Below are 13,519 nucleotides of genomic sequence, written 5' to 3'. Positions count from 1 at the left end.
CTGTGGATTGCAGGAAGATAGCAGGGTCGGCTAGCTATTGGATCCAGGGGCAATTGCTATTGAAATGCATTTCCCCTGCTGATCCAGAAAAGGTCTTTGTCTGGTGTGGAAGGCAGGATCAGGAAGCCTTGTGCTGTGACTTTAAGCACAGCCTAACCCTATGGGAGGTGTTCTTGTCACTCAGGCCTCACTGGCCAATCAGGTCCTCCAGACGACCTGCCAGTCAGAAGTTGGGCAGGGCCCTTCCTGCACAGGTTTTAGGCTTGTCTTTGAAGAGGAGCTGGCACTAGTGGCTTTGTGTGTTGTGCTGCAAGTTATCCTACAGGGAGCTGAGCGGAAAGCTTGGGCAAGCTGGGAGATCACGACATGGTGAGTAGGGGCTGTTGTTCCCAGATGGGAAGGAGAAGAAGGTGAGGTGTAGGAGACAGTGTGGTGACGCCTCCCCGTATCAGGTTTGGAACCTGCAGCCATATTCCCTGTCCTGTGAGGTCCCACGTGGTCCTTGCAACTCCCTGGACCTAGGAGTAAGCCTCTGAATAACTTAGCTCTGTGGACTCTATACGGAGAGCATAGGGCGCAGAGAGCTGTGTGTAAAACATCAGCGTGCTTTACGTGTGTTCATGGAGAACAGAGAGGCCTGTTTTCCCCACTATTTGCTAGATGTTCAGCACTTTGTATTTTAACTTAATGTGTTTTTTTTCTTTTTTTAATTGAAATTTTTGAGCTCTACATATTTCTCTACTCCCCTCAATTCTTCTCTCCTCCCCCTTTCAGCCCTCGCCCAAGGTCCCCATAATCTCAATTTACTCAGGAGATCTTGTCTTTTTTTACTTTCTACTTCCCGTGCAGATTGGATCTATGTAAGTCTCTCTTAGTGTTCACATTGTTGTCTAAATTCTCTGGGATTGTGGTTTGTAGGCTGGCTTTCTTTGGTTTATGTTACAAAACCACCTACGAGTGAGTACATGTGATAATTGTCTTTCTGTGTCTGGGTTACCTCACTCAAAATAATGTTTTCTAGCTCCATCCATTTTCCTGCTGGTGGGTCCAGGGGAGTCGCGCAAAAATGAGTACACCACTAAGTCTAATAAACCAGAAGCAAACTTTATTCCGGAAACCAAATCCTAGGAAAACCAGAAGCAAACTTAAAAATAAAAAGTAAAAATAAAACACTGTGGGGCACAGAAGCTTATCAGTTAGCTGAGACCACAGCCAGAGATGGTGTTTGTTAGATTGTGGTGAAAGGCAGGTTTTTGAACCCACTTTTTATAGTAGGGACACCAAGCATTAGCTCTGAACAAAGGAATATTTACAACCTTGCCCTGACCCTTGGGTTGGTCAGTGGAGACCCTAAAGAGACGAGTGAGTGCTAATGGGTAACTGGGCAGCCATCATGAAATACGTTTCAGAGATTACGAAGGTCACTAATTGCGAGAAAACAGACGTCTTTTAGCAATTACTCAGAAAGGGACTGCTAGTAATACTAGAAGGTTAATAAATTAGGATTAACTGGTTCTTAGGCTGAGAACTTAGGAGATAGCAGAAAGCTTTTCACACTATCTCAAGGTAAAACTCAGATACTGACTGCCATACTTTACAGCCTCCATTAGCAGAGCTCATCAATTAAACCATTGTCTTTGTCCACTGTCTCCAATACCTCCAGGTGTAAATTGGAGTCTTATGCCTGTCCTCTAGTGACACCAGTTTTTCATAATGGAAACAGTGTCTAATCCAACGGTCACATATCTCTGTCTCCTAAAGGTTAACTCAGTTCACATCTGTCATTTACCAGGGATGGCCAGGACACTACTCTCAATTTGTAGAGAGAAGCTCTGGCCTTGTAAATAAAACAGCCAGTTGTAAAATGACCTAAAGCTTCCCAAGCATCTGAGAAAATAGCTCACTGTGAATGAATGATTCTTGATCTGCTGAGAAAGCTGCTGACAGTCTGTTCTCGTTCTCCTAGACTTAGAACTTTATATTTTTTTTTACATTCTTATTTTTGGAATCTACATTTTTATTTTATTCTTGGACTCTTCACTGCAAAATTCAAACTGTTGTTATTTTTTTCTGCTGTGTAGTACTCCATTGTGTAAATGTACCACGTTTTCCTTATCCATTCTTCAGTCAAGGGGCATTTAGGTTGTTTCCAGGTTCTGGCTATGACAAACAAAGCTGCTATGACCATAGTTGAGCACATGTCCTTGTGGCACGATTGAGCATCCTTTGGATATATACCCAAAAGTGGTATTACTGGGTCTTGAGGAAGGTTGTTTCCTAATTTACTGAGAAATCACCACACTGACATCCAAAGGAGTTGTACCAGCTTGCATTCCCACCAGCAATGCAGAAGTGTTCCCTTTTCCCCACAACCTCTCCAGCATAAGTTGTCAGTGTTTTTGATCTTGGCCATTCTTACAGGTATAAGATGGAATCTCAGAGTTGTTTTGATTTGCATTTCTCTGATGACTAAGGATGTTGAACATTTCCTTAAGTATCTTTCAGCCATTTTAGATTCCTCTGTTGAGAGTTCTCTTTTTAGGTCTGTACTCCATTTTTTTTTATTGGATTATGTGATCTTTTGGTGTCCAATTTCTTTCTTTTTTTTTTTTTTTTGTTTTGTTTTTTTCGAGACAGGGTTTCTCTGTGGTTTTGGAGCCTGTCCTGGAACAAGCTCTTGTAGACCAGGCTGGTCTCGAACTCACAGAGATCCGCCTGCCTCTGCCTTCCAACTGCTGGGATTAAAGGCGTGCGCCACCACCGCCTGGCTTTGGCAGTCAATTAGTGTTCACATTATTGTCTAAATTCTCTGGGATTGTGGTTTGTAGGCTAGCTTTCTTTGCTTTATGTTACAAAACCACCTACGAGTGAGTACATGTGATAATTGTCTTTCCGTGTCTGGGTTACCTCACTCAAAATAATATTTTCCAGCTCCATATATTTTCCTGCAAAATTCAAACTGTCATTATTTTTTTCTGCTGTGTAGTCCTCCATTGTGTAAATGTACCACATTTTCCTTATCCATCCTTCAGTTGAGGGCCATTTAGATTGTTTCCAGATTCTGGAAGTCAGGACTTGTGATCTTTCCAGAAATTGTACAGGATTGTTTTTGCTATCCTGGGTTTATTGCTTTTGCACATGGAGTTGAGTACTATTCTTTCGAGGTCCTTGAAGAATTTTGCTGGGATTTTGATGGCCTTGCTTTGAATCCGTAGATTGTTCTGTAGGATTGCCATATTTTACTATATTAATTCTGCCTGCCCAAGAGCATGGCAGATTTTTTCCACTTTCTGGTGTCTTCTTCAGTATCTTTCTTCAAGGATATAAAGTTCTTTTCATACACATTTTCCACTTGTTTGGTTCGAGTTGCTCTGAGGTATTTTATGCTATTTGTGGCTATTGTGAAGGGTGTTGATTCTCTGATTTCTTCCCTAGCCCTTTTATCTGTTGATTAGTCTTCTGTTGATTAGCCAATGAATCCAAAGCTCAGATGGTTGTTTCTCTTGGTATAGTCAGTGCCACAGTTCTAGTTACCCCATTGGTTACTCTGTGTTCCTAGCAATAGCTCAGCACTCCTGGGCTTTGCTCCAGTCCCTTGGAGTTTGCTGTCTCAGGCCCATTTTTGGCCTATGTTGTCAGCTTTGACCCATTTCTATAAATCCTGGTCTGGATCCATTCCTTCAGAAATCCCTGGCTTGGAGTTGGTCCTGTAAATGTCTCTGGCTCCAGTCTATTGTCTCAGAGTTCCCAGGCTTGGGTGCACCCTTAATAACAGAAGACCTAACTCAGGCTTATCCCTCAGAGGTCCCACACTCAAGTCTGGTTCCTGCCTACTCCCTTGGAAGTCCCATATTCATGCCCAGACCCACAGGAGTCCTGGCTTAGGTCTACTCCCTTGAAGGTCCCAGATTCACATCCTTACTGTCAGCAGTCTCTGGCTCTGGCTCAGTCACTCAGCGGTTACTCCCCTGTACCTTTTCCTTTGCACTTTGCTGTCTCTGGTGCTCTGGACCAGGTTGCTGGCTCAGAGCTCCAGACATTCTTTTCTTTATCATAGAAAATGAGATCCTATTAGTAGTCTGTTGATTGCCTTTGGGTGGGCTACTCAGTCTAGGGGTTGTAACCCACCCGGCAGTTCAGTTATTCCAGGGTCACAGAGAGGCACCACCTGGAAGATAATGGGCTAGGAAAGCGGAAGGAGGCTAAGCGAGAATTCTTGTCAAAGCCTCAGTTTATTAGAGACGGGGTACAACTTTTATAGGGTAAAGAGTTGGGGGGTGGGCACAGGGGCCTGGGCTCTTGCCGCGTGGTTCACGTTGGTCACATGGTCCGAGTTGGTCACGTAGGCAGGAGGTTATCTTCGGTCAGGTCACTATAGGCCAAGAAGTCACGAGTTGACACACCTAGATCCCTAGATAGTTTGGAATGTGGGGTGGGTTCTGCTAACAGATAGCTCTCATTAACAGCCAATTTGGGTGTGGGGTAGGCTCTGTCAATAGAACTATTCCTAACACAATTAAGGGTGTGGGATTCTCTGCAGACTCCCCAGGGTGATGGTTCCTGTAATGATTTTAGGAGGAAATTGGCTCCTAACAGTAGTCAATACTATTGTCTACAAAGTTAATACATAACAAGGCATCAAGTGAATCTCTACAATTTTTGTGGAACAACTCTCTATACTAAAGTCATTATTTGCTATTGTTTTTATTTATTTATTTATTTATTTATTAAAGATTTCTGTCTCTTCCCAGCCACCGCCTCCCATTTCCCTCCCCCTCCCCTAATTAAGTCCCCCCCCCAGCCCGAAAAGCAATCAGGGTTCCCTGTCCTGTGGGAAGTCCAAGGAACCCCCACCTCCATCCAGGTCTAGTAAGTTGAGCATCCAAACTGCCTAGGCTCCCACAAAGCCAGTACGTGCAGTAGGATCAGAAACCCAGTGCCATTGTTCTTGAGTTCTCAGTAGTCCTCATTGTCCGTTATGTTCAGAGAGTCCAGTTTTATCCCAGGCTTTTCCAGACCCAGGCCAGCTGGTCTTGGTGAGTTCCCAGTAGAACATCCCCATTGTCTCAGTGTGTGGGTGCACCCCTCATGGTCCTGAGAATGGATGAAGAAAGTATGGAATATATACATATTAGAGTATTATTCAGCAGTAAGAAACAAGGACTTCTTGAATTTTGCATACAAATGGATGGAAATAGAAAACACTATCCTGAGTGAGGTAAGCCAGACACAAAAAGAGGAACATGGGATGTACTCACTCATATTTGGTTTCTAGCCATAAACCAAGGACATTGAGCCTATAATTAGTGATCCTAGAGAAGCTAAATAAGGAGAACCCAAAGAAAAACATATAGGCATCCTTCTGAATATTAACCTTCAGCAAGCGATGAAAGGAGACAGAGACAGAGACCCACATTGGAGCACAGGACTGAATTCTCAAGGTCCAAATCAGGAGCAGAAGGAGAGAGAGCACAAGCAAGGAACTCAGGATTGTTTGCTATTGTTAAAAAGAGTAAACTGGAGTGTGTTGTTCTTAATTTCCTGCGGGTTGTTCTTAATTCCTGCGGGTTAGACGAGGGTTACGCTAGAAAAGACACAGACACGCGGCGGTACCACGTGGTACACTTTTTAATGAGAGGGGAAAACACACTAGGAAAAGTGAAAGGAAGGGACAAAGGGAAGGGATAATAAAAGGGGCGAACTTGTGGCTTGTCCTTGCTTTTAACAGAGGATGCAAAGGCTTCTGGGAAATGTGTCCCACGCTTGCCGTGTGCTGGAGTCCAGAGGGATGTTGGGAGTTGTAGTGTTGCAAGGGAACAACAGAGTGCATAGGATGAGTTCTGCTCAGTGATTTCTTGAGGTTTTTTTTTTTTTTTGAGACAGGGTTTCTCTGTGGTTTTGGAGCCTGTCCTGGCACTAGCTCTTGTAGACCAGGCTGGTCTCAAACTCACAGGGATCCGCCTGCCTCTGCCTCCCGAGTTCTGAGATTAAAGGCATGCGCCACCATCGCCCAGCTTCTTGGGGTTTTATTTTTGTATCAAACTTGTAGTTCTTATTTAAGGAACCATACTATGTATTTGTAGGTCTGTCTTTGTGTTGTTTTTTGTCAGTGGTGCCCATTTATGTTGTTATTTTATTAATTGTTATCTAAGTATATTGTTAATATTCAAAAAAATAATGGTCTCACCAATTTTGTGTTTAGAAAATTTCTCATGTTATGAGGTCCTTGAGTTTGTGTTGGTTTGGGAAGTGAGACAGTTTTGGTTTCTCTTCTTGATCATAGATGCTTGCCTTTTTCCGTTTCTTGGCATATCTATTTCCATGCTTGTGTTTTTTCTGCTTATGTGATGGATATGATTAGTCCATTGATTTCTGGATCTTTAAAGCAAGCCTTCTCGTATATTATTGTCTCTTTTTCCTAAATAGCCTCAGCTATCAACATGGCAGAGCCTAGAGTGACCTGAGGGAACACCGATAGAGGGTATGCCTAGATCAGAATATCTGATTAATGTGTCTGAGAGAGATTGTATTGATTTTGAACTCTCTCTTCCATAGAGTTGGCAATATCTTGACCAAGCAAACCAGGGATGGATAGGAGACCCAGCTGTGCACAAGACAGTGACAAAGCAAGAGAGAAAGCCAGGAGACAGTGATTCTACATGTTTTGCTCTTAGGTATTAGCTTGAGTTCCTATCATAAGCTCCCATAAGGAAGGATTATAAAATAGGAGTAGCAACCAAATAAACCTGTTCATTACCTGAGTTGCTTTTGGTTAGATAATTTAATAACAGCAACAGAGAAGAAAGTTGGAACAAACATGGGACTCAAAGGAGATTTTGTTGCTGCTAGGTTCCTGGGAATGTTGATTCCTGGGAGAATGCTGAAGATATCAGAACTTTAGATGGCAAAAGCCATAGAGAGCTGGACAAAGAGCTTAATCAGCTCTTCTCATAGGACAAAGCAGAAGGGAATGTTGAATGATGGACAGTGGAGGTCAATGTCATAGGATTTTAGTGGGCAATAGGCTCTCTAGGGAACCGTGGTTTTGACCTGACCTACCTGCCTTGAGAGACCAGTGTCATGGGTATTTCAGGTTAAATCTGGGGTTTCTGGGACACAATGTGCCTCCAAGGTCCTGACAGACTATTGCATTCCCTCAGGCAGTGAAATATTCAGGCTGATTTGTGCTTCTTTGTATGATCCCTTAGTAATCAAAAAGTCAGGAAAGCATTTTTTAAAATATTTATTTATTTACTTATTATGTATACAATGTTCTGTGTGTGTGTATGCCTGCAGGCCAGAAGAGGGCACCAGACATCGTTATAGATGGTTGTGAGCCACCATGTGGTTGCAGGGAATTGAACTCAGGACCTTTGGAAGAGCAGGCAATGCTCTTAACTGCTGAGCCATCTCTCCAGCCCCTGAATCATGAAAGTTTAAAAGGACAATTGGACTTAGACATTAATCTTGTATATGTGGTAGAGGATGCAAACTTTATTGTATCCTGGAAACTACAACTCTGTGGATCCTAGAAATTTCCATTTTCTTCTGTTTCTGATAAAGAAATAAAGAGTCAGCAAGGAATTCAAGACCATGATGTGTTCATCCACCTAGACAGTGTATCTGAGCTAATGGTAGCTCACCAATTCCAAATGGACTGGGAGTGAATGAGTATGGAAACAAACAAGTCCCTCTGGATGACAGTTGGGGCAGACTGAGGGGCCACTGATAGTGACAATGAGATTTGTCTCTACTGCATGTGCTGGCTTCTTGGGATCCTATTCTTCTTGGATGTATACCTTGCTCAACATGTAGTAGGGAGGGCCTTGGACTTTCCACAGGATGGGGTGTATTGCTGTCTTTAGGATTGGAGGGGGTGGTGTTCGAGGGTCTGTGGTTGGATTGGGAGGGTAATGGGAGGAGGGGAGAGAGTGGGAATTTGGATTGTTTTTTTTTAAAGCAATAATAAAAATGGGTCAAAAAAAAGAAAAGAAATAGAGTCTGATTGCTCTCAAGACAGTCATAGCCTTTCCAGCCCATGTCTGGCTTTCTTCCTTGTGGCCCCATAAGGTGTTTGTAGATTGGTAAGTGCTTAGAAGACTTCATGAAAATTTTGTCTAGAGATCATTTGTGTGATATTTTTGCCCCAATATTTGTTATTCTCTCAATGTCCAAAGAAAGTGAGCAAGGCAGAATTAAAAAGGAATAGACTTATTTCTTATACAAAATATTGCTTCTATTCGATGGTTATTACTGATGGCTCATTCAGGTCTAGAGCGAAAAAGAAACAAGTAGAAAGAAATAAAAAAATGCAGCTGCAAGTTTCTCTCCTGTTTGCCAGCTACCAAATAACCACTCAGAGGCTTATATTAATTACAGATATTTGGGCAATGGCTCAAACTATTATTGGCTAGCTATTACATTTAAATTAATCCATTTTTTATATATGCTTTGCCACATGGTTCATGGCTTGTTATCTCACATCTTGTTTCTCCTGTGCCTCTTGGATTCTTGGCTTAATCTTCTTTCTCTCTGTATCCACTTGGATTTACCAGCTAGCTATATTCTGTCCTGTCACCAGCCAAACAGTTTTATTCATCAACCAATAAAAGCAACACATATTCACAGCATGCAGAAGGAAATCCCACATCAGAAAAGTGTTTTGTTAAGAAAAACAACACTAGGTAGTTTCAGATGGCAGTCCAGTGGTGAAAAAGGTGCAGACATTGTCAGGAATTTCAGTACCATCAAAGCTTAGAGCCTGACTGTATATTTGAAGCCTAGGAACATGCTCCAGGTGTAAGACTGCTTCTAGTAAAGCCCTTAATTTATGGAAGGAGTATGTAAAGTAATTCTTGTTCCAAAAACAACATCATATAGAACTTGCAGAAAATTTGGCCCAAACTTGGTGTGGTCCATCAAATCTTGGCAGGATCACCTATGTCATACTGATACAGAAAACAAGAAAGTTGTAAAATGTAAAGGTCATGGGTTCTTCTTCTGTACCCATCTATGTTTGGCAGAGTCAGAGCTCCAGTGAAGAAGAGATTGTAAGCATTCATTAGCTCCAGTGAAGAAGAGATTGTAAGTGTTCATTACACGAAATGGTGAAGACGAAGCTGGGTTGCATTTCAGACCACGTGATGTTGAGATACCCAAGCTATGAGGCATCTGCCATGGAGAACTGCATAGGGGCATGGAAGTTGCAAGAGTGAGGCACATGAGAGGTTGCAGGGTGCTGTGTGATATTTTGATCATAGTTTGATAATGAAGAATGTTTGGAGTCGGAGAGCAGAGCTTACCTATTTACTGACCAAAAATGGCATAGGGGTTTGGAGGGCTATCAATAGATAGGAGACAAGAAGAAGTATGATTGGGATGAGAGATCATGGGATTTTTTTGGATGTCGGAATGGAAAAGGTAAGAGTCCCTGTTGGCTTCTCCACTGCTTCTCTGATAACGCTGATATCTGATTTCCAATTTATAATGATAAAGATTAATTAGTTAACACTTCATCTGCCCCTCTGGAAGACATGCTTAATAAACAGAAAGTGGAAATTAAGACTTCCAGATATAGACTACACAGTAGTTTATTATCTTTAAAAGTTTTTAATGCTAATGAAAAGGAAATGGCAGCTGTGGATAAACCATGGAGCGCCAGAGGGGAAAGACTCCAGCTCCCAGTTGGTACCTTGCTGGTTGACCAGGAAGCATGTTCACTATCTCTGGGAGCCATTCGCTCTGCACTAAATTCAGGGTTGCAGTGGGATTGTGTCACCTTTAAGCAATGTGTAACACTTGTTCACAGACCCCATTTTAGTGCTTGTTTTCCCGAAAGAGCCAGAGTTTGTGCTGCCAGCATGAACCAGGAAGCCACCATTTAAAGCCACATTTATTTCTGCTACCACTAAATCAGGAAGACCTCTCTTAAAGGACCCATGGCACCTATTTGCCACCAGCAAATAGAGCCCATCCAAAAAATAAAATAAATACCAGCTACCAAGAAGTGGTGTTTAACTCTGTTGTTGGATTTTTTTCTGCCTAGAATTACTTTCCAAGCTCTCTCAGGCTTTCTGAATGTAGTCAGTCACATTGGTGCCAGTTTCTAGGTGGAGGTGTTCATGCTCAGATGCCCAGAGCCAAAGTAATCATACAGAAACTACAGTATTTGCGGTGCTATTTAGCCAATAGCTTAAGAGTACTTCTAGCTAGATGTTATTTTCTAAACTAACCCATCTCCATTAATCTGTATATCACCACGAGGTTGTGGCCTACTGGCAAGTTTCCAGCTGTCTCTGGTGGGGGCATCTGTCTCCCGTGTCATCAACATGGCTTCTCCCTGACTTTGCCTACTCTCTCTCCATCTCCATTCTGATTTCCCTCCTGACTTTACTGTGGTAAGCCATTGGCCAAAAACAGTTTCATTAATTAACCAATAAAAGCAACACATATACAGAAGGACTTCCCACACCGTACATGCATATGCACCATGTATGTACCTGGTCCTTACAGTGATCAAAATATGGTACAAGAAACCTCGAACTTGGAATGATGGAAAGTTGTGATCTGCCATGTAAGTCCTTGAGTCCACCTGTATGCAAGGCCAGGAGGGCTCTTTACTGTTGAGCCATATTTCCTGCACAGTGTTGATTATTTGTGAACATCATAAATATTGCTAATGTTTTTATTTGGTTATTTGTAAGTTTTCGAGTACACAGTGCCTTTTAGTAAGATTTTATTGATCTTACAATTTAAATTGAGGCACTTTAAGTTTCTGGAATATGGATATAGATCTGGAGTGAATGCATAGCTCTTTGTAGTAAATTCAGAAAAAAACTCTGAGTTCTTTCTATCTTTTATGTTTGTTTGATTGATTTTTCATGGTAAACAGGGAGTTAATATGTATTTCTGACTGTCCTAGAAGTGATTTCATAGATTATGCTGGCATTCAACTGAGAGGCAGATATACTTGCCTCCAATTTCTGAGAGGTAGGATTAAAGGCATGACCCAAGGCATCCAGCTTGTTGACTGTCTTATTTTTTTCTTTTGTAGTTAGGAATTAATCATCCATAGAACATCTCTCACATGTATCATGTACTGTTCATTTGTTCACGTGTCTTTCATTGTTTGCTAATAGGCATTTCTTGTGCAAGGTGATCTCACTTTCAAAGGGTTCAGAAATGACAGGTGAAACTCCTATTTAGTTTGCTTCTCAAGTGTTGGTGATTAAACTATGATATCTGTGTCATGGAGTGAGTACAGAGAACACCACATTTCTATGATCATACCGTCAAAGAAGTATACATTTACAGTGTTGTCAATATCATACTTTTTGTTTTACACATGTATGGGATATTTTAGAATACAGTGACATATGATGATGTGCATGTTGACTTCACTTGGGAAGAATGGAGTTTGTTGGATACTTCCCAGAAGAATCTTTACAAAGATGTGATGCTGGAGACCTACGGAAACCTTACTGCTATAGGTAAGACAGAATTTTCTTTCATGTTTCAAAATAAGGGTTAAGTACAAGAGCTAGTTCCAGGACAGCCAGGACTGTTACACAGAGAAACCCTGTATCAAATGAAAAAGTACTCAAAATCAGGAAAGAACTGATGCTCTTTTGTAATGTGACTGAGAAAGAAGAAGAAGAAGTCAGGCATGGTTGTAAGGTTCACTGAAAATAGTAACTAAAATTTTTTTAAAAAATTTCACTACATAACATATATTTTCTGGCACTATATTTTAGGATACAATTGGGAAGACCATAATATTAAAGAACATTGGCAAAGTACTAGAAGACATAAAAGGTAATTTTCAATGTATAAGCTGAGAGGAATGTACCTTTGAAGAATTTGCAATGTTTCCTAAATGTTTTAAAAAGAAGCAACGATGTAAATAATAAAGTGTGCCAATGTTTATTGAATTCTCACAGAATCATATACCTCAATTTTAGGTAACCAAACTGCATTTGCAGGCCATTTTTTAAAAGAAAGAAGTTAAGGAAACAATGCCTTAACCTATATAACCATTTGAATCATAATACAACAAGAGCTATGTTGTAGAATTGTCAATCCATTTATTTAATACTATTCATATAATAAAAGGTATACATTTTGAAAAGTGATAAATTTATCTCTCAAACTATCTACTACACTAATAGTCCATAGAAAAGCTAATGTAACCCCTGTACTTGTGACTATGCTAACTTTAGAGAGGGGGCAGTCAGAGTAAAGCATCAAAGGACAGTTGGTATACAGAAATGCAGAAACATAAATCTAGATCCATAAGTCTATGAGGACATAAAGTTATACTGGGAAAATGTGGTAACTATTATTCCTTTAGTAGGTACATCATATGCTACTCTATATACAAGCCATGTGAGCATAGGGTAGAGTAGCTATACTTCTTTCTCACAACAATTAGAAGATGTGTAGTGGTCCTCATGTTACATATACTTGTTGAATTTGATGAACAAGTGTACAAGTAATAGGACTAGGAATGCTATGAATACTAGCAGTATTTATTAGGACTGTGTAAAAACTTGTGTTTGTCATAGTTTACTTAGGAAATATAGTATCACTCACAGTATAGAAAACTTTATGTATGCAATAAGGGTGGTAAAGTTTTGATTTTTTTTCATTTCTTTTCAAATACGTGAAAATTCTTGTAAAGAAAAAAGATTCTGTAAATGTGAACTATGTAATAATGGATGTTATTATCATTCATCTTCAAAGATGCAAAACAAGTCTTTTTTTTTTTTTTTGGTTTTTCGAGACAGGGTTTCTCTGTGGCTTTGGAGCCTGTCCTGGAACTAGCTCTGTGGACCAGGCTGGTCTCAAACTCACAGAGATCCGCCTGCCTCTGCCTCCCAAGTGCTGGGATTAAAGGCATGTGCCACCATCACCCGGCCACAAAACAAGTCTTAATGTAGGGGATCAACATGAGTTTAAACACAGTGATAAAACCTTAAGATAGAATTCCTTTTTAAAATTGAACCAAATATTTAAATTAATTCATACAAATGAAAATATTCAACAATGTATTGAATGTGGTTATTCTTTGACATGAACCATTATCATTGCAGGAATGAAAGAAGTCAATTTAGGGAGAAAACTTTATATATTCAATGTGTTAAAGACATTGCACGTGACAGTCATCTTCAGAGGCATGAAAAACCACAAAATAAATTGAAACCCTATGAATGCAATGAGTCTAGTAAAGCCTTTGCATTTACAAAAGTGCATCCCAGTACTCTTCAAGTGCATAAAAAAACCCATACTGGAAAGAAACACTTTGAATGTAATCAGTGTGGTAAAGCCTTTGCCCGTCACAGTACTCTTCAAAGGCATATAAAAACACACAGTGGAGAGAAACCCTATGAATGTAATCAGTGTGGCAAAGCCTTTGCACTTCGTGTTTATCTTCAGAAACATGAAAGAAGCCATACTGGAGAGAAACCCTTTGAATGTAATCAGTGTGGTAAAGCCTTTGCACTTCGTTATTATCTTCAGA

The 13,519-nt window shown here is 40.6% G+C and overlaps 1 protein-coding gene across 2 annotated transcripts; it reads left to right on the top strand.

The window, feature by feature from the left end:
- The first annotated feature begins 267 nt into the window (after positions 1 to 267).
- On the top strand, positions 268 to 11,818 carry LOC121454933 (zinc finger protein 120-like). 2 transcript variants are annotated; one of them, XM_041662336.1, is made up of 3 exons: positions 278 to 369; positions 11,363 to 11,489; positions 11,754 to 11,818. In XM_041662336.1, exons 1-3 carry the CDS (start codon positions 367 to 369, stop codon positions 11,816 to 11,818), a joined length of 195 nt encoding a protein of 64 aa, XP_041518270.1. In that variant the 5' UTR covers positions 278 to 366. The 2 variants fall into 2 exon arrangements, 1 of the variants encoding a protein (XP_041518270.1); XR_005975384.1 differs by lacking the exons at positions 11,363 to 11,489; positions 11,754 to 11,818 and adding an exon at positions 7,297 to 7,344 and having other exon boundaries at positions 268 to 369.
- The last annotated feature ends 1,701 nt before the right edge of the window (positions 11,819 to 13,519 follow it).

Source organism: Microtus oregoni, unplaced genomic scaffold, assembly GCF_018167655.1.
Source record: "Microtus oregoni isolate MIOR12 unplaced genomic scaffold, Mior012 000013F_ref0000133, whole genome shotgun sequence".
Classification (NCBI taxonomy): Eukaryota; Metazoa; Chordata; class Mammalia; order Rodentia; family Cricetidae; genus Microtus; species Microtus oregoni.
The sequence above is the reverse complement of the archived record's forward strand: the minus strand, read 5'-3'. Positions and strand labels throughout refer to the sequence as shown.

Excerpts from the sequence above, each read along its gene's own strand:
- LOC121454933 (XM_041662336.1), top strand. Across the intron at positions 11,490-11,753 it reads CGGAAACCTTACTGCTATAG|GATACAATTGGGAAGACCAT; the intron begins GTAAGACAGAAT and ends ACTATATTTTAG.